We start from the raw sequence: 20,804 nt of genomic DNA, 5'->3' as shown, positions 1-20,804 counted from the left end.
GTTGATCATCTCGGTCTTTTAGGACTTGAAATGCATCACTTCCATGAAAAACATCACATGGCTCTCAAAGGTTCCACTGCGATCAACAGCTATTTTGATGGATTTTCTTTTATATGTGACTGGTGTTTTCTCTCTTGCAGGTTCCTATATTCTTTCTTTGTGGTGTGTCCTTAGTGGGGAGTTGTTCGTTTGTTTGTTTTCTGCTCTTGTCTAGTTGGTGTTCTCTATGCTTTCTGTATTTGTGTATGTATGGCTTTTTCTAGTTTGGGGAAGTTTTTGCCTGCTTTTGTTGAAGATCTGGTCTATTCCATTGACCTGGAGTTGTTCTCCTTTATCTATTACTATAGTTTGAAGATTTAGTTTTTTTGATGGTACTCTACATTTCTTCAATGTTCCTTTCTTGTGTTTTTTTAGTTTTCTCATATTCTTTGCTTATTTGGTCTAAATCCTCAACTTTATCTACATGTCTTGATAGCCTATCTTCTTTTTGATTCATTCTACTTGTAAGGCTTTCCATTGAGTCTTCTAGCTAGATTGTTGGGTTTTTCAATTCCATCTTCATTTTAGCTTTAATTCTCTTCCATGTTTTCATCTCTTTATTAAATTCTGCCTCCAGATTCTGGATTATCTTCATCATTTCTATCAGCCTTTTGTTTGTGTTTTCTTGGACATCACTCAGGCATTTAGTCTCTTTCATTCATTTAGTCAGTTCATTCTTTCTAGGTTCATTGAATTACGTCTCTGTGTCTTTCTTCTTTAAATTCATTGAATTTTTGGTGGGTTTATTGTTATTCTTCTAAATCCTGTGTCCTGGAGTTCTAGGTAATTCTCACTGGAGAGCATGTCTATAGGACTGGTGGGTTTTGATAGGGAGATACACCCTTGATTTTTGGATCAGGTGAACTCATCCAACTAGATTCTGTCTCAAGATATACAGGATCTGGCTAGTCAGAGGGATTAAAATATGGCACACGAGGATCCTGCAGGTTGTAGGTGGGTTGAGTTTGTCCTGTCCAGAGCCTGGAGGTTAGGGGCAGTTAGGGTTGGCTAGACTACCAGGACACTGGATGTGTGACACAGTCAAGATATGGGGAGCTGAGAAGGGGCATGGAGAGAAGAATCAAACAGACTCAACTGGATATACCATGGGGAAGGATGTGCCAGATTTGGATGGGTAGAACATTCAAAATATTGCGTTCCAGAGCCTCTAGTTTGGAGGCAGGCCAGAGGCTTTTTATTGCCATTTCAATTTCCTTATTTCTTATGGGTCTTTAGGCTGTTGACCTTTTTTTTCTTTCACCTTTTAAAGATTTTATTTATTTTTATTAAAAATAAATTTTCTTACATAATAGATCCTGATTGTGGTTTCTTCTCCATCTATACTTCCCAGTTCCTCCCAACGTTCCCTCCCATCCAGATCCTCTTCCTTTCTGTCTCTCATTAGAAAACAAGCCGTCTTCTAGGGGAAAATAGTCCAATATAACATAATAAAATAAAACAAAAACAAGCGCATCAGAATAGGACAAAACAAGCAGAAGGAAAGAGCCTGAGAAGAGGTGAAGGGAACAGGTACAGATGCAGAGGCTTTGTCATTTGCGCACTCAGGCATCCAATAGAAAACACAACACCAGGAGGCACAACACATATGCGAAGGGTCTGTCGGGCTGAGAAATTATAGGAATTTAAAAAGTTCCCTGACATGACATTGTGATACAAGGAACCTGCAAAGATTCTGTCCAGTCCTTTTCGCTGTTGGCCATTTACTACTGGGTATGAGACTTACTGGGTAGGAGTACTTTGTTTCCCACAGTGTTTCTCTCATGAAGAAAACTTAATTTTCATTTTCCAGTGGTTATCAACTGGAGATAGTTTCTGGGCTAGAGATGGGGGCGTGTGTCCACCCTTTCAGTTCTAGAGCCCCTGATGCAGACCCAAGCAGGTCCCCCCAGCAGGTGCGTGCTGCCTCAGTCTCTGCGTTCACATGTACATCAATGTTGATTTAGAGGGCCTTGTTTTCTTGGTGTCCTCCATCCTCTTTGGCTTTTACACTCTTTCTGCCTCCTCTTCCAATGGTTCCCCGAGGCTTGACGGGAGGGACTTAATGGAGACATCCCATTTAGGGCTGAGTGCTCTGAGGTTTCTCACTCTCTGTATAGTGTCTGACTGTGAGTTTCTGTGTTTGTTCCCATATTCTGCAGGAGGAAGCTTCTCAAACGATGGCTGGGCAAAGCACTGATCTATGAGTATAGCAGAATGTCATTTCATTAGCAGTCATTTCATTGCTACATTCTTTTAGTAGAATTGTAGTATTTGTTTTTATCCTAGGTCCATGGGCTATCTAGACTCAGATTCTCCATCACCCACACAGTGTTGGGTATAGGTTACATCTCATGGAGTGGGTCTTAAATCAAATTAGATATTGGTCGGCTACTCTCACAAGTTTCATGCCACCATTGCAGAATAGTATCTTGCAGGCAGGACACCATTATAGAGCAAAGGGTTTTTAGCTGGGTTAGTGTTTATGTTTCTCCTTCAGTAGTGTGGAGTACCATCCTTCCATCCCCTCCTTTCCCTCTTCACTCTCCCTTCCCAGCTGATCTTCCCTTTCCAGCCCCATGCCAGCCCATCCATTACTATTTTATTTCCCTTTCCTAGGGAGAGCTATCTGTCCCCCTAGACCCTTACTCTCTATATATCCTCTGTGGTTCTATGGAATTGTAGCTTGCTTATAATTGACTTCATAGTTAATATCCACATATAAGTAAATCTGTACATTTGTCTTTCTTGATCTGGGCTACCTCACTTATGATGATTTTTCTTTTCTAGTTCCACCCCTACCTGTACATTTTATTATACCATTTTTTAATGGCGTGATAAAATTATATTGTGTAAATGTACCACATTTTCTTTATTTATCCATTCATCTGTTGAGGAACATCAAGATTTTTTTCCAGCTTCTGACTACTATGAATAAGGCAGCAATGAACATGGTTGAACAAGTGTCTCTGTGCTAGGATGAAGCATCCTTTGGGTATATGCCCAAGATGAGTTTAACTGGATCTTGAGGTAGATCAATTCCCATCTTCCCAAGGAACATCCACAGTGATTTCCAAGTGTGACTGTAAAGTTTGCACTTCGACCAGTAGTAGATGCATAGTCCTCTTACGCCACATCCTCGCCTGCATGAGCTGTCACTTGTTTTATTGTTCTTAGCCATCCTATCATGCGTAAGAGGAAATCTCAAAGAAGTTTTGATTTGTATATCCCTCATGACTGAGATGCTGAAAAATTCTGTGTTTTCCAGCCAGTTGAGTTTCCTCTACTGAGAACTCTCTGTTTAGATGTGTGCTCCATTTTTTATTGGGTTATTTGTTTTCTTGATGTTCAGGTTTTTTTTAAGTTCTTTATATATTTTGGGTACTAGTTGTTGTTATGAAAAATGAAAATCACAACCATTCTATTTTACCAATGAAGACTCAGGAGCCCGATGCTGTGAAAACCTGCTAGCTCAGAGAGGCAGAGAAAGCACCCAACTGATCTTCCTACTCAGCTCACATCCCAGAAGGGAAAGGCCAAAAGCCCAAAGCTAAAAGCTTGCTAGCTCAGCTGATGGCCCAGGAAAAAAAAAAAAAAAAAAAAGGCCTGCTAGCTCATTCAACAGCCCAGGAGGAAAAAGCCAAAAAGCCAAAGAGCTAGAGAGGTAAAGCACGCTTCTCCATGCTGTCTTAAATACTCATCTCTCAAAGCCCCGCCTTTCTGTTAATCCCTGTCAGCTGGCTACTTGCTCCACCTCTTTAACTTCATTTAGTCCTGTGTACAGACAGCTCTAGGATTAAAGGTGTGTTAAGGCTCAGTCACACCCTAATCACCTGTTTACAATAAACAGAAAGTTCTTGGATTAAAGGTATTAGGGCTGAACTACAAAAGACAGGTTTTTACAGTTCATAATCTTGGGGATCACAATGAGATCAAATATCCTGCAACAATGTATAGTTGGAAAAAAAAGAAAAACCTTTTTCCATACTTTAGGTTTCTGATTTGTCCGAATGACTATGTCCTTTGCTATACAGAAGACTTTCGGTTTCACAAGGTCCTGTTTGTTGTTTATATTACAAGGCTGTGCTATTGGTGTTCTGTTCAGAAAGGCTTCTCCTGTGCCAACGAATTCAAGGCTATTCCCTACCTTCTCTTCTATCAACTTCAGTGTATCTGGTTTTATGCTAAGGTCTTTGGTCCATTCGGTGTTGAGTTTTGTGCAGGGTGATAAGTACGGGTCTATTTGTATTCTTCTATATGCAGACAACCAGTTTGACCAGGACCATTTGTTGAACATGCTGTCTTTTTCCGGTTTGTATTTCTGTCTTCTTTATAAAAAGTCAGGTGCCCATAGGTGTGTGATTTATGTCTGCGTTTTCAAGTCAATTCCACTGATCAACGTGTCTGTTTTCAGGGCAATACTATGCTGTTTTTATTACTATAGCTCTGTGGTATAATTTGAGCTTGGGGATGGTGATACCTCCAGCAATTATTTTATTACTAAGGATTGTTTTAGCAACTATGATGTGTGTGTGTGTGTGTGTGTGTGTGTGTGTGTGTGTGTGTTTCCAAGTAAAGCTGAACATTATTCTTTCAAGATCTGTTAAGAACTGTGTTGAATTTGGATGGGATTGCATTGAATCTGTATATTGATTTTTTTAGGATGGCCATTTTTACTGTATTAATCCTACTGATGAATGAGCATAGGGAAATGTTTCCAGCTTCTGCTACTTTCTTTAATTTCTTTCCTTAATGCCATAAAATTTTATCAAAAAAAAGTCTCACTTGCTTTGTTAGAGTTACTCCAAGATATTTTATATTTTTTGAGTCTATTATGAAAAGTGCTGTTCCCCTGATTTTTTTCTCAACCTGTTTGCCATTTGTATATAGGAAGCCTACTAGTTTTGTAAATTATTTTTGTACTCAGGCACTTTGCTCAAAGTGTTTCTCAGCTGTAGGTATTCCCTGGTGGAAGTTTAGTCACTAACATATACTATTTTATCATCTGCAAATAGAGACGCTTTTGCTTCTCATTTTCAATTTGTATTCCCTTGATCACATTCAGTTGTCTTAATTCTTTAGCTACAACTTCAAGAACTGTAATAAATATACAGGTAAAGATTGTACAGCCTTGTCTTTATCGTGATTTTAGTGGAATTACTTTGAGTTTCTCTCCATTTAACCTGATGTTGGCTACGGACTTGCTGTAAACCGCCTTTATTATGTGTCCCTAATCTCTCCAGTACTTTGATTATGAAGGGGTATTGGATTTTGTTATTGTTGTTTCCTTTTTTTTTCCTCTATTAAGATGATCATGTGCTTTTTGTCTTTCAGTTTTTATATGGTCTATTATATGTATTGATTTATGTATGTTGATCCCTTTCTGCATCCCTGCAATAAAGCCTACTTGATCATGATAGATAATCTTTTTGATGTGTTTTTGGATTTGGTTTGCAAGTATTTTGTTGAGAATTTTTGCATCTATGTTCATAAGGGATTTTGGTCTGTGGTTCTTTTTCTTTGTTAGGTCTTTATATAGTTTGGGTATCAGGATAACTCTGGGCCCACAAAACAAATTGGTCAATGTTCCTTGTGTTTCTATTTTGTGGAATAATTTGAGGAGTATCGATGTTAACTCTTCTTTGAATGACTGTTAAAATTCAGTGCTAAAACATCTGGACCTCTGCTCCTTTTTATGGGCAGTCTTTTAATTAGTGCGTTTATTTACTAGGGAATATAAGGTCTGTTTAAATTGCCTATAGAGAAAATTATCCATTTCTTTTAGATTTTCCAATTTGGTTGGAGTACAGGTTTGGGAAATATGCCCTTATGATTCTCTAGATTTTCTCAGAATCTGTTGTTTTTGCTCTGTGCCTGAGTATGTGCTCAATCTTGGAGACCATTACATGAGGTACAAAAAAAGAAGGTATATTTTTTGTGTTTGAATGAAATGTTTCATCTGTAATTTTGTTAATTTGGATCTTCTCCTTCTGCCTTTTGGTTAATTCAGTTAACAGATTGTCAGTCCTACTTCAAAGACTGTCAAAGTTTGTCAAAATTATTTCTCAAAGAACCAACTCTTTGTTTCATTGATTCTTTTTTAATTAATTTATTTTTTATTAATTTTTTTTGCATTAATTACATTTTATTCGCTTTGTAACCCCCTCTCTCATTCCCTTCCAATCCCACCCTCCCATTCTCATCAACTCCCATGCCTCTCTCCAAGTCCACTGATGGGGTGGTCCTCCTCCCCTTCCATCTGACCCTAGCTTATCAGGTCTCATCAGGACTTGCTGCAATGTCCTCCTCTGTGTCCTGGCAAGGCTGTTCCTCCCTCAGGTGGGGGCAGTCAAAGTGCCAGCCACTGCATTCATGTCAGAAACAGTCCCTGTTCCCCTTACTAAGGAATCCACTTGAATACTGAGCTTCGATGGTCTACATCTCAGCAGGGGTTCTAGGTTATATCCATGAATGGACCTTGGTCCTTGGTTGGAGTATCAGTCTCAGAAAAGACCCCTGTGCCCAGATATTTTGTTCTGTTGCTGCCAGCAATTAAAAACAAGGAAATCATAAAATTTGCAGGCAAATGGTGGGATCTAGAAAAGATCATCCTGAGTGAGGTATCCCAGAAGCAGAAACACATACACGGTACATACTCACTTATAAGTGGATACTAGACCTATAATATAGGATAAACATACTACAATCTGTACACGTAAAGAAGCTAAACAAGAAGGAGGATCCTGGGTAAGATGATCAATCCTCACTTAGAAAGACAAATAGGATGGACATTGGAAGGAAAAAGCAAGAAATAGGATAGGAGCCTACTACAGAGGGCCTCTTAAAGACTCTACCCAGCAGTGTCTCAAAGCAGATACTGAGACTCATAACCAAACTTTGGGCAGAGTGCAGGGAATCATGCAAAAGAGGGGTTGTTAGTAAGACCTGGAGAGGACAGGAGCTCCACAAGGAGACCAACAGAATCATTGATTCTTTATATTGGTTCTTTGCTTCTGTTTTATTAATTTCTTCTGATTTTGCTTATTTCTTGCCATCTACTCTCTTTAAATGTGATTTCTTCTTTTTGTTCATTGTATAATACCAATTCAGGTAGGTTGTGTATTCACTTCCATTCAATTCTAGAAAGTCTTTAATTTCTATCTTGATTTCTGTTTTGACCCATTTTTCATTCCCTCGTGAGTTGTTCTGTTTCCATGAATTCTGGGGTTGTTTTTGTTTTGTTTTGTTTTGTTTTTTGTTTTGTTTTTTGTTTTTTGTTTTGGTGGTTGTGGTTGTTGTTGTTGTTTTTCATTTTATATCCTGATCACAGCACCTTCCCTCTTCTCCTCCCCGTCCTACCCTCCTCCCTCTTACCCCATTTCCTCTCTACTCCTTAGAAAAGGGGAGCTCCACCAACAACAACCCATCCCAGCACATTAAGTCTCATCAGGACCAAGTATATCCTCTTCCATCGAGACTGGACAAGGCAGTACCCACAGGGAGAAGTGATCAAAAAGCAGGCAATAGAGTCCATGTCAGAGACAGCACCTGCTCCCCTTACTAGGGAACCCACATGAAGACTAAGTTGCCATTGGCTATGTATATGTAATATCCATTGATATACTAGTATCTCACATTGATTTCTTTCAACACAGAGCTCTCTAGAGGTTTCAAGTTAATTTAAGCTATTTACAGAACTTATGGGAAGATGTCCTTGGACTTATTATGCCATCAGCTTTTCTGACAATTGTCACTGCTTGAAGACCAGTTCTGAAAAGAATTCTCAATATAATATCTATAACATCAATATACATCAATATACATCAATATACATCAATATAACATCAATATATATGAAATACCTCATATTTCAGACAAATATGCACAAAAACCTTTGTGTGGAAAATTTAATTATGTTACGGGGTAAATTAAGGAACACCTAAACAGGATGAATGGTTTGCATATGTTAGAAGACTCATAAATATTTATTTTCAACTATATAATAAGGCAAGGATATATGTTATCCTTTAGGAGTAGCCAGTAAGAGTATAAGAAGCCATAAAGGTTGAAAGCAAAAGGACAAAAAAGTTATACTTTGCAAACAATTACCATAAAAACAAGTGATAAGGAAATGATAGTCAATAATGTTACTGAATTAAATGATACTCTTAGGTATGATTCTGATTTGACATTATGTAAAAGTGAAATAAGGAATAAAATAAAAAAAATCCAGATGTTTAGTATATTTAAGATGGGCATTTAACAATTTATCTCTCAAAAGATAATATGGTAGAATACCTTTTTATTAAATTTTTTCTTTTTAATTGAACTATAATCACATTACTTCCCCCCTTTTCTCCTTCCAATCCTTCTCATATTACCCCACTTCCAAAATTCCCTGTATTCTCTTAGTCCTTTTCAAATTCATGGCTTTTTTATTATTCTTGTTATACACACACATATATATATACATAGTTTTGTATATAACCTACTAGGTCAGGTTAGTGTTATCTAGGTGTGGGACCCTGTGAGACCCTCTCCTTCTGTGTTAGCATAACTACTGATATTGTTATTGGTCAGGTATTAATTAAGAAGCCATATTGTTGAGGTGTCACAATAACTGTTAGGGAACCAATATAGATGTCCATCAATAAAGGAATGGATAAACAAAACGAGGCACACAAACACAATGGATTTTTTTTTTTTTTGGTGGGGGATGGTCTGGTTTCTCTTTTGGATAGGGTTTCTTTGTATAACAGCCCTGGCTGGCCTTGAACTAACAGAGATCTGCCTGCCTCTGCCTCCTGAGTGCTGGGATTAAAGGTGTGCACCACCACACCCAGCCACAATGGAATTTTACTCAACCAAACAGAAGAATAAATTATATTATTTATAGAGAATGGTCACGACTGAAGATCCTGGTATGAAATAAATTAAGCCAGACTCAGAAAGACAAAATATTACTTGGTATTTGCCTTGACTTTGTAAAATAGGGCTGATGATGGCAGGTTCGAATATAACACCTCCGAGAAGTCGCCTCACAACCTAGCACTGAAAAAATGAAAATCTCTGTAAGTCGGGTGTAGCGTTTGTCTGTGAGAATAAACATAGGTATTTAGAAAGCATTCGGGGGCCATGTTAATTTAGCTACACAGCAATAGTAAGTTCCTCCCTTGGTCATAAGACCCCTTTTTAGGCTTAGATTTTTTCACCTAACCTACTTTATTTAGGATTCTTAAACACCTTTACCTCCCTTCCAACCCCTGACGTTAGGTAGGAGGTTAGTAGGGAAAAGGGGCTGTAGATATATTTAATCTACTTCCTGCTGGTTAGGGTGGATGGGTCTTTTGGGGATTACCAGGCTCAGTTGTCAGGATACTGAAAGATCCCCGGCTGGGTATCTTTCGTCTGAGAGACCCCCTCCCAAGGAACAACGAGGCCATTCGGATGCAAACAGCAAGAGGCTTTTATTTTGATACAGAGGTACCCAGGGCAGCAGAGTCATTCGGAGGACCTGCTGCGCCCCCTGGGTGGAAAGCTGGGGGTTTTATAGGGTTTTAGAGCAGAAGCGCTGGTACAGAAGCGAGAGGCATGGTTACAGGGGGCTGATTGGTACGTTTACATGAGACCACGGTTTGCGTCAAAGTTTGGCAGAGACACCAAGATTCCAGGAACTGGGTGGTCAAAATGGTCATGATGACTCCTTGATGTGGCCCGCCACCTGTTGTTTTTCTTAGGACCCTTATCTTTACTGGAACAGTCTCACAGATATCCATGAGGGTGATTAACACAAACTGTTTTTAGTTCGACTGGGGCAGCCTGACCGCAGATATCCCAAGTGGGTGACACAGCTGGGGGTTTCTTAGTAATTTTTCAGTTTCCCATCTAGCCTTCAGAGTTTTACAAAACAGTGGTGTCCCACAAAATGGCGTTATCTATGTTTAACTTAGGGTGAGGCAGGGGTCTTTCAGATACCAGCAGTCCAGTCCAAAGGTCAACACCAAGGACCAACATGAATCAGCAAATATTCAGAAGATCAGGGCAAGTCAGCAGAAGCAGCAAGACTCAGTTGGATTACCCCAAGAAGTTCTCTGGAATGTTGCTCTCTTCAAAGTCAAGTGTCGAAGCACAAAGATGATTAGCGCAGCGATGTTGATCCAAAGATTGATGTCTCACTCTGTGTCGACTTCTATACGTCTCCTCTCCTCCGAGGCCACCCACAGCTGGTCAAAGTTACACCCCTCACACAGGAGAGCCCAAAACAAAACGTCACATGCCCTCTCACAAGACAGCCTCCAGCAAAATATCACATGACTCAACTAAGTCTTCAAAGAAACCAGAAATTTCCGCTTCACCTCTTAGTCAAGGAGTTTTTTTTAACTGGGTTTACAGTACTCAGCACAAATTCCCTCCTTTACAGTAGACTTTTAATCTAATTACTAGCTGGTGACTATCCCAATACACTCATGCCAACAATGTTGTGTGGTAGGGTAGCACTACAGCTCATTGGGTTCATAGCTCATTTAAACTGTAGATGCTCTTTCTTCCTAATTGCAAGTCTAACATCTTTTGAAACTACAGAAGCTAGCTAGCTAGTAGAAAGGTTGCTTCCAGCTCAGTTCCAGCTTAAATTCTCTCCATTTTGTAATGAAAATATGTGGTCCCTAGTTTTCACTGTAAAGCCACAAGCTGCAAAAGTAAAGACCACTTTCCAGCAGCTATCTGAGATAGACAAAGAGAAGCAGCCCCAAGATCCAGTGTTGCTAAGCTTCTCTCTTCTCTGGCTGGCATGTTTTCCAGCAATGTCTACCTACATCTGTTAATTATAAGTGGATTCACTTATTACAGATGCACTCAGTGATCAGCCACTAAGATGATATTATGGTATATTCAGTGGCCTGAATAAACCTACAGATTATGTCAAGTGAAATAAGACAGGCATAGAGAGATGAAAAACCATGTTTCCCTAGTATGCACTTTGTTACATTGCTTTCACAGAGTTAAGGGACCTAGTAACAAACAGTAGTACTTGGAAGGCTGGGGCAGGTCAAAGGTGGTTAATGAGTACAGAAAAGCAGTTGGACAGAGGTTTTCTAATGTTTGATTAGACAGAAGGGTAACTATGGTTGAAAACAAATTCACTGAGGATTACAAAACAGCCAACAAGATTTAGAATGTTCCGGGCACAAGAAAACAGGGTTAGGACATGTGCCAATTACTCTGACCTGACCATTGCAATGCTGTGTGGATGGATATCCTAAAATATCACATTGTACCCTGTAAGTACATATAATTATTATGTGTCAAATCAATATATAATATATAGTATATATGTATATACATACATGTACATAGGTGTGTGCATATACACACACAATTGTGGTGGTTTGAATAGATATGATTCCCATAGACTCATGTTTGAATGCTTGGCCAAAAGGAGTGTCACTATTAAGAGGTGTGGCCTTGTTGGAGGAACTGTGTCACTGTGGAGGTGGGCTTTGAGGTCATATGTGCACAAGCTACACCCAGTGTGGCACAGTCTCCTTCTGCTGCCTGCGGACCAAGATGTAAAACTCTCAGCTTCAGCACCATGACTACCTGTGCACTGCCATGCTTCCTGCCATGATGATAACGGACTAAACCTCTGAAACTGGAAGCCAGCCCCAATTAAATGTTTTTCTTTATAAGAGTTGTCAGTGTCATGGTGTCTCTTCACAGCACTAAAACCCTAACATAGACAACAATATAGACCAAATTGTGTATATATACTGATTTAATACAAAATTTGAAATATAATGTATATTGTATATATTAATTTGACATAATTATATGCATTTACAGAATATAATATATTTTACTAATATGTCATATACATTATGATATACATATAAACAGCAAAGGATCAGGTAGGCTTGATTTGCCAGGAGAACCCTAGTCTTCCCTTTATCTCTAAGAAATATAGAAATTGCATTTCCCTCATTAAGGAAGCTAAGCCAGCAAAGAAAACACTCTGCCGACGAAAACACCAGTGGCTGGTGCCCATAGATGCATGTATTGAAATAGTAACCTTAAATTTGTTAATGTCCACTATACTTGTTTGCTGATCAGGATAAAATAAGATTAAAATATAATGAAAGTAACTATCACACACACAGGTGGACAGACGAAGGTGAAATCCACTCTCTCCTTCTGCACATCTTCCATCTGTACCGTCTCCATAAGTCCGACAAGAACAAGAGGACAGGGCCAGTTCATCATGATCATGTGTTTGCACTTGGCTACATTTCTCTGGCTTCAGTATACACACACCATGTAAAAAAAAAAAATGTGAGCCTGGACTTTGACCTCTAATAAAGAGGAACTTTCCAAGTTGAGATCCAAGAAACTCTTAGGAAATTAAAGTAAAAATTCTCAGCAGTACTATCAGTTACCCTACACAGGAAACATGGTATCCTACCAATAACTCTTGTTCTCAAAAGTGACCAATTAGACGTCTCTAGGGAGCCCAGCTGTGCATAACATTTCTTTCCTGTACCTTCCACTCCTAACAAGCTCTGAGAGCTCCCTCTTCCCTGCCTGGGGACATCATGCTAGTGACCAAATTCTCTCGGGGAAATCATCAAAGACCTATTAAACCTGTGTTTCCAGAGATTTTCGTTCTTGTTATAACCCGACACAAACGATTTTGTGCTCAGTCACTGTGGGATTACAGAGGAGGAAGCTCTGCAGCAGAAAGGTCAGGTGCACGCCTGGGAGGGGAGCAGCGTGGCAGAAGATTCCGTAGGCTACTCTTCAGGTCCTGAAACCTGAGAGAAAATGAGGTACGCAGTGAACTCAGATCTTGGCCACCACAGTGTGGGGCAGACACATATTACTCCCAAGGGCCAGCAACTTGGCACTTGGATGAGATGGAGGAGAGAATGATAAAGTTGGGGAGCACCGCTCTTCGTGAAGGGGATGGTGTCATGCGTCTGGAACATTCTTCCCAGTTGATTTATGCTTTCAAAGACTGCCAACCGCATCTTGTGCTAGGAAGGAGCCTGGAAGAACAAACTTAAGTCTTGAATTTACCCTGTAACGGTGAAGTCCCTAGTGCATGGTCATCTTGGTGTCTTTCTGGTAGGTGGTTGTAGATCTGAAACAGATCTAGCCTAAGAGCCATATTGTCTGTGGGTCCACCTATGCCATTACCATTCCCTGAAGGATGAGAAAGTAGGGTCAACAGAGCATAGCTCTCGCATAGGTTTCAGAGGCCGTCGGTTGGACATTTTCTCCTGTAAAGACTGTTGCCTCAGAGAGTTCAGGAATTTGCCCCCAAGACGGATGACACGAATTTGATCTGCAGGACACAGAAGGTGCAAGAAGAAAATGACTCCCGCAAGTTTTCTTCCTACCTCCACATAGATGCCCCCCCCACACATACATTTACACTAACAATAAATAAATACAATCAGGTAACACGCTAAAAACACATTGTCATAATGTGACAGGAAACAGCAGAAATTTCGGATTCCTGTAAGTCACAGTTAGCAGCCAATTTTTTAATATCTCTGCTCTATGATTCAACCTCTGAGACGGAAAGTTTTGGTCTCTCCTCCTGGAGAAGCAGGGGTGGCAACGGACTCTATACTGCGGAGGCAGGGAGGAAGCCTGACTTCAGGTGGCCAAGTGTAGTAGCTAAGTGGTGATGGTGATAGTAATGGCTGGGCCAAAGAATAATATGCCAGTAATTGTGCTATTACAGTTAAACTTAAAAGCACACAGGTCAGGTCAAAGGTGACGAGGGTGACGTGTTTTGTCATATCGTATCTTCACCACATCTTCAAACGAGCCGGTTGTGTGCACCATGGGAACATCTCTGCTCTCTGTGATCTCTTTACCGTAAGTTAAGACAGTGGAAATGGGGAATGGGACAACTGTCCGGGAGTTTACCCTGGAGGGGTTTCCTGCTGCCCAGCACCTGGGGAAGCTTCTCTTCTCAGTGCACCTGCTCGCATACCTGGCCTCCCTCACAGGCAACGCAGTCATTGTCTCCATTGTCTGCACCAGTGCCCGCCTGAAAACCCCCATGTACTTTTTCCTCAGCATCTTCTCCTTCTTTGAGTGTTGTTTTACCAGTGCTGTTATTCCAAAGTTGTTGGCTATATTTCTCTTAGGGAAACAAACCATTTCTTTTGTTGCCTGTTTCATACAAGCCTTCGTCTTTGTGTTTATCGGGGCATTCGGTTTTCTCCTCATAGCTGTGATGTCAGTGGACAGGTGTGTGGCTATTTGCAAACCTCTGCATTATTCCACCATCATGAACCTGAGGACCTGCATGCTCCTGATCACGGTCTGCCTTACTGTGACCTTCACCCTTATCACTTGGGTAGTAGTGAAGGTATCTCGGTTATCCTTCTGTGGCCCCCATGTCATCCCACACTTCTTCTGTGACCTTGGCCCTCTGCTCCAGCTCTCCTGCTCGGACACCAGATCTGCTGAAGCTCTGACCTTTGGCCTTGCTGTGGTTATCCTTCTCTCCTCCCTCATTATAACCACCATTGCCTACAGCAACATAGTAGTCACGATTGTGCATCTCCCATCGGCCAAGGAGAGGCAGAAAGCCTTCTCCACCTGCTCATCCCACCTCATCGTCCTCTCTCTGATGTACAGCAGCTGTGTGTTTATATATGTGAAACCAAAGCAGACGAGTAGGCTCGAATCCAACAGGGAGGCTGCTCTTGTGAACACAGTAGTGACGCCCCTTCTGAACCCCATCATCTACACCCTGCGCAACAAGCAGGTCCACCAGGCTCTGAGGGAGACTCTGTGCAGAATAAAACTATCGAGACAGAAAAGCATCATGTGTTCATGAAGTGGAAAACATCAGGAACCTTGTTTTCTCCATTTTAATCAGTGTGTGGGACTAGCATTTCAGAATCACAGAATTCACAAGCCTTCTGTGAAAATCTCTCCATAAAATGCAGGTGTTTGTCACCTTGTGAAGTCATTTTAATGCACCATGTGTGCCATTTCCGCTCTCCATTCAATATATTTCTGGCAATCGATTTTCTTTATTTGTTTGTTTGTTTTTCTGTCTGTCTGCTTTGGCTTTTTGAGGCAGGGCTTCTCTGTGTAGCCCTGATTGTCCTGGGACTCACTCTGTAAACTAGGCTGGCCTCGAACTCATAGAGATCAGCAGCCTGCCTCTGCCTCCCAAATGCTAGGATTAAAGATGTGATCCACCACTGCCCGGCCTGGCAACAGACTATAATTATGAAATTTATTGAACTTTTTCATCCAAGTAATAAGAACCGTGTGCTTGAAATTTCTGAAATCTATTGACCTAAATTATTTTAATTGTTCTGTCTTCCATGCATGTTTTGGCAGAAATAATAATTATTTACCAAGGTAGTAAAGTCATTAAAGCAATTAATGACTTTATTTGAATTGAACCTTTGAAAATATCAGTGGCGCTCACCAATGCTTGGCCCTCACTCCATCCATGACTAGTCGAAGGAACCAGAATCCTTTATCTTGTAAAATATTTGCCCTAGTGAGTATCCTCTCCATTTCTTTTTCCTGTAATTTGGCTCAGCTGTACATGAATGCCTCGTTTCGATGCTAAATTGAAATGTACTGTTTGGGGTCTCAATTCATTCATTCTATAAAACACCAAAATGGCTGCTGAGGTGTCCTAAAAGTGCACACAAGTTTTACTGTTCTAAAGTATTGAGATCGTGTGCCAGTCTCTCAGAGCTCCCATATGACTGATTTCTGGTCTGAACCTGTTACTAAGGAAAATATACATAAGTAGGCTGGGAGGGGTTATATTTAATACTCATTTGTAGAATTTTCTTAAGATTCAAGGGTGTGGAGTATAAAGTGTTTATCTGCTTTGAATTAAATTGGAGAAAGGAAGACTTTCCATAATACAAATAGGCCAAACGATTGCATGTCCATCAAACTAGCCCTCCAGAGAATATTGGAAACAACACTTCAGGCTGAAGAGGAGGACAAGCATAGCCAAGACACTACCCAAAGCAAAGAAATGAAACTATAATCCCTAAGAACATGAACAAGAATCAAATAATAATGCAACCATCACACACCCTTCAATAATCTTAAATGTTAATAACCTGAACTCACCCATCAAAAGACACACATTAGCGCAACAGACAGAAAAAAAATCCAACTTTCTGTTTATCTATAAGAAAATTATCTTAGCTTGAATTATAGGCTCCTGAAACTGACAGTAAGAAAATGGAACCTGGAAGCAAGTTCCATATTTATAGATATCCTGCTATCTGATAAAACAGACTTTAAACTAAAAATAGTCAGAAGAGATAAAAGGCGCCTTATTCTAATCAAGGAAACAATTAATAAAAAAAAAACCATTGCAATTCTAAACATATATACACAAAACTCTGGGATACCCAGTGTCATAAAAAGCATAGTATGGAACTTAAAAATACAGATAAAGTCCATCTCAGTTACAGGAGATGGTTTTAATATTCTACTTTCTCCCATAGATAGGTTATCTGGGGGAATATATCCAAATGATATCATGCATCAAATAGAACTACAGAATACACTATTCAAAAACCAAAGAGAATACTCAGCAGCCATGGAAGAATTTCTAAAACCTCTTTGAATCAAGTACCCATTGCTAACCAAATGTCAAAGACATAATTATTCATAATTTGATGAAAATATCACAAGGGAAAAAAAACATGCTTCATAAGCCGAGAAACCCCTTTCTTGCCTTGGCTTCAAAAGGAGAAAGCAAATATTTAGGAATAAACATAATGTGGATGCCAAAACACCATTAAAGAGGAAAACTGAAACAATGGTGAAGAACTTGATGAGGGCTGGGGAGAGCACTCCGTGGGTAAAGCACTGAAGCATGGTGACCCGGGGTTGAACCCCCAGCGCTCGTGTAAGAAGCTAAGTGAGGCTGTGAGGGCCTGTAATCTCAGCCCAGTGTGTGGAAGGGTACGGGGTGGGGAAGTTGGAGGTACCACATCCTGCAGGTTGCCTGGCCAGCCAGCCCAGCCAAAACGGTAAGCGTCAGGGTCAGTAACAGACCCCATCTTAAAGCAAGAGCACGGAGAGGGATAAAGATGCTTGATGTCTTTCTCAAGCTCCGTATGTGTGTGAATGTACACAAGCACCACACTCACACGCATGCATACAGACATACAGAGCATACACTCTACATTCCGCACAGAAGAAGAGAGAGGAAAAGAAATCGAAGAGAACACAAATAAATAAAACGACGTCAAATATTTATATTTGATATTAAAATAATAAAAGAACGAACGTTGCTAAAATATTCATATCACCCAGATCATTCTCCAGGCTTAAAGTAATCTGTATCGAAATATAGCACTGGCATTGTCTACAGAAATAAAATAAAGCCTAGAACTTTGGGTGTCCGAGAGCAATTATGAGCAAGTCTTAGCAAGAAAAAGGATGAAGATACCATATTACCTGATTCCAAATGTACTACAAAGCTTTAGTAACCAAATTGACATGGTGGTGGCATGGAAACCTACCTCTAGACATGTGGAACAAGACAGAGAGTCTAGAAATAAAACTAACCCAGTAGCGGAGAATTAATGTCTTACAAAGTTGAAAAAAAATGCACCTTGGAGACAGGATGGTATGTTTCACAAATGATGACAGGACAAACAGTATCTACATGGAGAGGGATGAAACTAGACTCCCTATTTCTTACTACACACCAATGCATACTCCAGTGGACTTAAATGTAATACCACAAAGACTCTTCCACATAATCCAGTTTAAAAGTGGGCCCTAGAAAATGTATCCAGAGAAGACATGACCAACACATAAATTTTTAAAAAACCTGCTCGCTCACTCTCTGAGCTTCGCCATGCCTCCCAAGGACGACAAAAACAAGAAGGATGCCGGAAAGTCAGCCAAAAGAGACAAAGACCCACTAAATAAGTCTGTTGGCAAGTCCAAAAAGAAGAAGTGGTCCAAAGGTAAAGTTCTGGACAATCTCGACAATCTCAACAATCTCGTCCTGTTTGCCAAAGCCACACAGGACAGATTACGTAAGGAAGTTCCCAACTGTAGCTTATTACTCCAGCTGTGGTCTCTAGAGACTGAAGATTCACGGTTCCTTGGCCAGGGCAGCCCTCCAGGAGCTACTTAGTGAAGGACTTCTCAAGCTGGTTTCAAAGCACAGAGCCCAAGTAATTTACCCCAGAAACACTAAAGGGTGGAGATGCCCCAGCTGCTGGTGAAGATGCATGAGCAGGTTCAATCAGCTGTGCATTTGGAAAATAAAACTTTATTAAACTAAAAAAACCCTGCTCAGTATCACTAATTAATTATCAAACAAATGCCAGTCGAAATCACAGTGAGGCATTCCCTTAGTGGTTAGAATGTTCAAAAGATGTAAATGCCAGCAAGAATGTGGAGAAAAAGGGAACTCCAATCAAGTATTGGTGAGTATGGGGATTTTTATAAACATTATGGAAAACAGGATGGGGTTGTTCCTCACAAACTCAAAACTACCAAGTGGGCCAGGAATTATACTGTGTGGTGTATTTCCAAAGAAAATGAAGTCAGTTTGCTGAGATGTCTTCACTCCCACATTTCATCCCTCACTATGAACAATCGCCAAACTACACAACCAACATACCTCCGCTGGAAGAACGGACAAAGAAAGTGTGGTATATGCACGTAGTGGAATTATATCCAGCCATTTAAAATGCAGTGTCATCACTTGGATAGGTTTGAACCTGGAGAACACACTAAGTGAAATAATTCAGAAACAGAAACATCACATGATCTAACTCATAATATGGAATATAAATTTTCATGGTATTAGAAAGTACAAACATAATTTGCAGGGAGACTGTATCTGACCCAAAGTTCAAAGAACACTGTAAGAGAAGGCTGAAAGAATTTAAGAGCAGGATGATGGGAAGGGATGCTATGAAGTGCTGTTTTCTGGAGATGGCATGGCTATTGTAATCATGAACTCACCGTAGCTGTTGTTATCTGCACAAGACAGCCACAATCCTGGCAAAAACAAAAAACAAAAAACAAAACAAAACAAAAAAAAAAAAAAAAAAAACGGGAGAGGTACTCTCCAGGCCCTACCCACTACGGGAAGCTTTCGGCAGTTGATAGCTACTGAGGAGGAAGAACCATGAGAGTGCTCCCACTGGTAGGTTCCCCATGACTTCGTATACGGCCCAACACACATGCACATGGAAACAACACTAATTACACTCAGTAGATCATGAGAAGAAGGAGGAGGAAGAAGAGGGGGAGAAAAAGGAGGTCATGAAGCCAAAGGGAACATGTTGGGAGAATGGGGAAAGTTGGAGGAGGAAAATAAGGGGTGGGTATGATAATATTTCATTGCACACACATATAAAGTTCTCACAAATGAAGGAAACCTCAGCAAGCATCTGGGAGTTCCTGAAGACAACCCACCCTATGCTAATAGCAGGCCTTGGTGCCTTGGCTTAGTTCTTCCTCCACGCGTAGGATAATTAAGTACTATGTTCTCTTTCTTAGGAGGTACTGTACCACTACATGTAAATCAAGTATCCCTGACCGCCTAACCCCAGCGAATCAAACCCATTCACTCTTGAAATCCCTCCCACTGTCCAAGAAATAAGTCCCTAATTTCACGTGAAATAAATGTTCTGGGTGCTGCGTGCAGAGTGCTGTGGGCTGCGTGATACCAACAGCTTTCCAACATAGCTGCCTGAAGGTTTGACGCAGAACATCAGGGGCCTGGCTGCCAGCTAGGCTGGCTGGAGCCTGCCTGAACACCTCAGGCTTCTGGAGCACCCATGGCTTGACTACCATTCAGCCAGCCACGAGCTGCCGGCTGCAGTGAGCTTCCAACGTTCACTGGTGTGTAACACCTTGGTATCGCCATAGGCTTTGGAATGCCAAGGTTTCCACTGCCACCAGCAAGCTCCGTTTAAAAGGCATAACACCCTGTGGAAAACTCTTTCCACCCCCTGGCCTTGCCCCTGAGCCTCGACCTAAAGCACTCTAGCCATTCCTAGGAGACCCTGGATCTTTGATCTCATCCTGTCCGGAAGCCTGGGCTTCCAGCATGGCATTCGGCCTAGTGGAATCAGACAGCCCTGGTGTCACAAATGACAGCAGCAACATGGAGGAACATCATACAACAGCCACATCCTGAGGGCCATCCCAGGCGGGGGTGTGGAAAGTGTTTTCCAAAGCGTGTCACAGTTGGTTAGCTCTTTTTAAATGAGACAGGTTGAGGTCAAAGGTCCTGGAATCTTCCCTGAGGCCTATGTGACATTCCTTATAAAATCTGGGGTTGCCGGATCAGGTGGAGAGAGAAGCCCACTGAGAAAAGGGAGACCACCATCTTAGACCAAGTTTGAGACTATCTGGAAACATCAGACTTCAACTTCATCCAGCAGAGTTCCACAGATAGATACGATAGCTACCCTCGATTGCTCAGCACAATACATGTATGCATCAAAATAGAATATTATGCCTGTATACATACATGTCTATATATTAAAAACAAAGGACCTCTGGGTAAGATAGTTAAAACTGTCACTGTATGAGTCAGTGAGGCAGGAAGTTGGAATTAAAAAAAATAGATCATATCGAAAAGAGAGAAATAGAGGAAGAGGATTGGAAACACAACAAGGAAGTAAAAGGACTCCAGGAAAGCAGACGGCAATGCAGATAAATAAGAGGAACATGACCTCATCGAAGCCTTCAGATGAGGGAAGAAGAAACGGAAAGTT

General features: G+C 40.8%; 1 protein-coding gene and 1 pseudogene across 1 annotated transcript; both read left to right on the top strand.

Moving 5' to 3' along the window:
* Positions 1–13,936: 13,936 nt before the first annotated feature.
* On the top strand, positions 13,937–14,890 carry LOC129674267 (olfactory receptor 6M1-like). Its single transcript, XM_055604155.1, has one exon. It carries the CDS (start codon positions 13,937–13,939, stop codon positions 14,888–14,890), a length of 954 nt encoding a protein of 317 aa, XP_055460130.1.
* A 3,024-nt stretch (positions 14,891–17,914) lies between these two features.
* Positions 17,915–18,300, top strand: LOC129674249 (40S ribosomal protein S25-like; annotated as a pseudogene).
* The last annotated feature ends 2,504 nt before the right edge of the window (positions 18,301–20,804 follow it).

This window comes from Psammomys obesus, unplaced genomic scaffold (assembly GCF_907164565.1).
Source record: "Psammomys obesus unplaced genomic scaffold, mPsaObe1.curated_primary_1811, whole genome shotgun sequence".
Taxonomy (NCBI): Eukaryota; Metazoa; Chordata; class Mammalia; order Rodentia; family Muridae; genus Psammomys; species Psammomys obesus.
The sequence above is the reverse complement of the archived record's forward strand: the minus strand, read 5'-3'. Positions and strand labels throughout refer to the sequence as shown.

Excerpts from the sequence above, each read along its gene's own strand:
- LOC129674267 (XM_055604155.1), top strand. The coding sequence starts at position 13,937 with ATGGGGAATGGGACAACTGTCCGGGAGTTTACCCTGGAGGGGTTTCCT.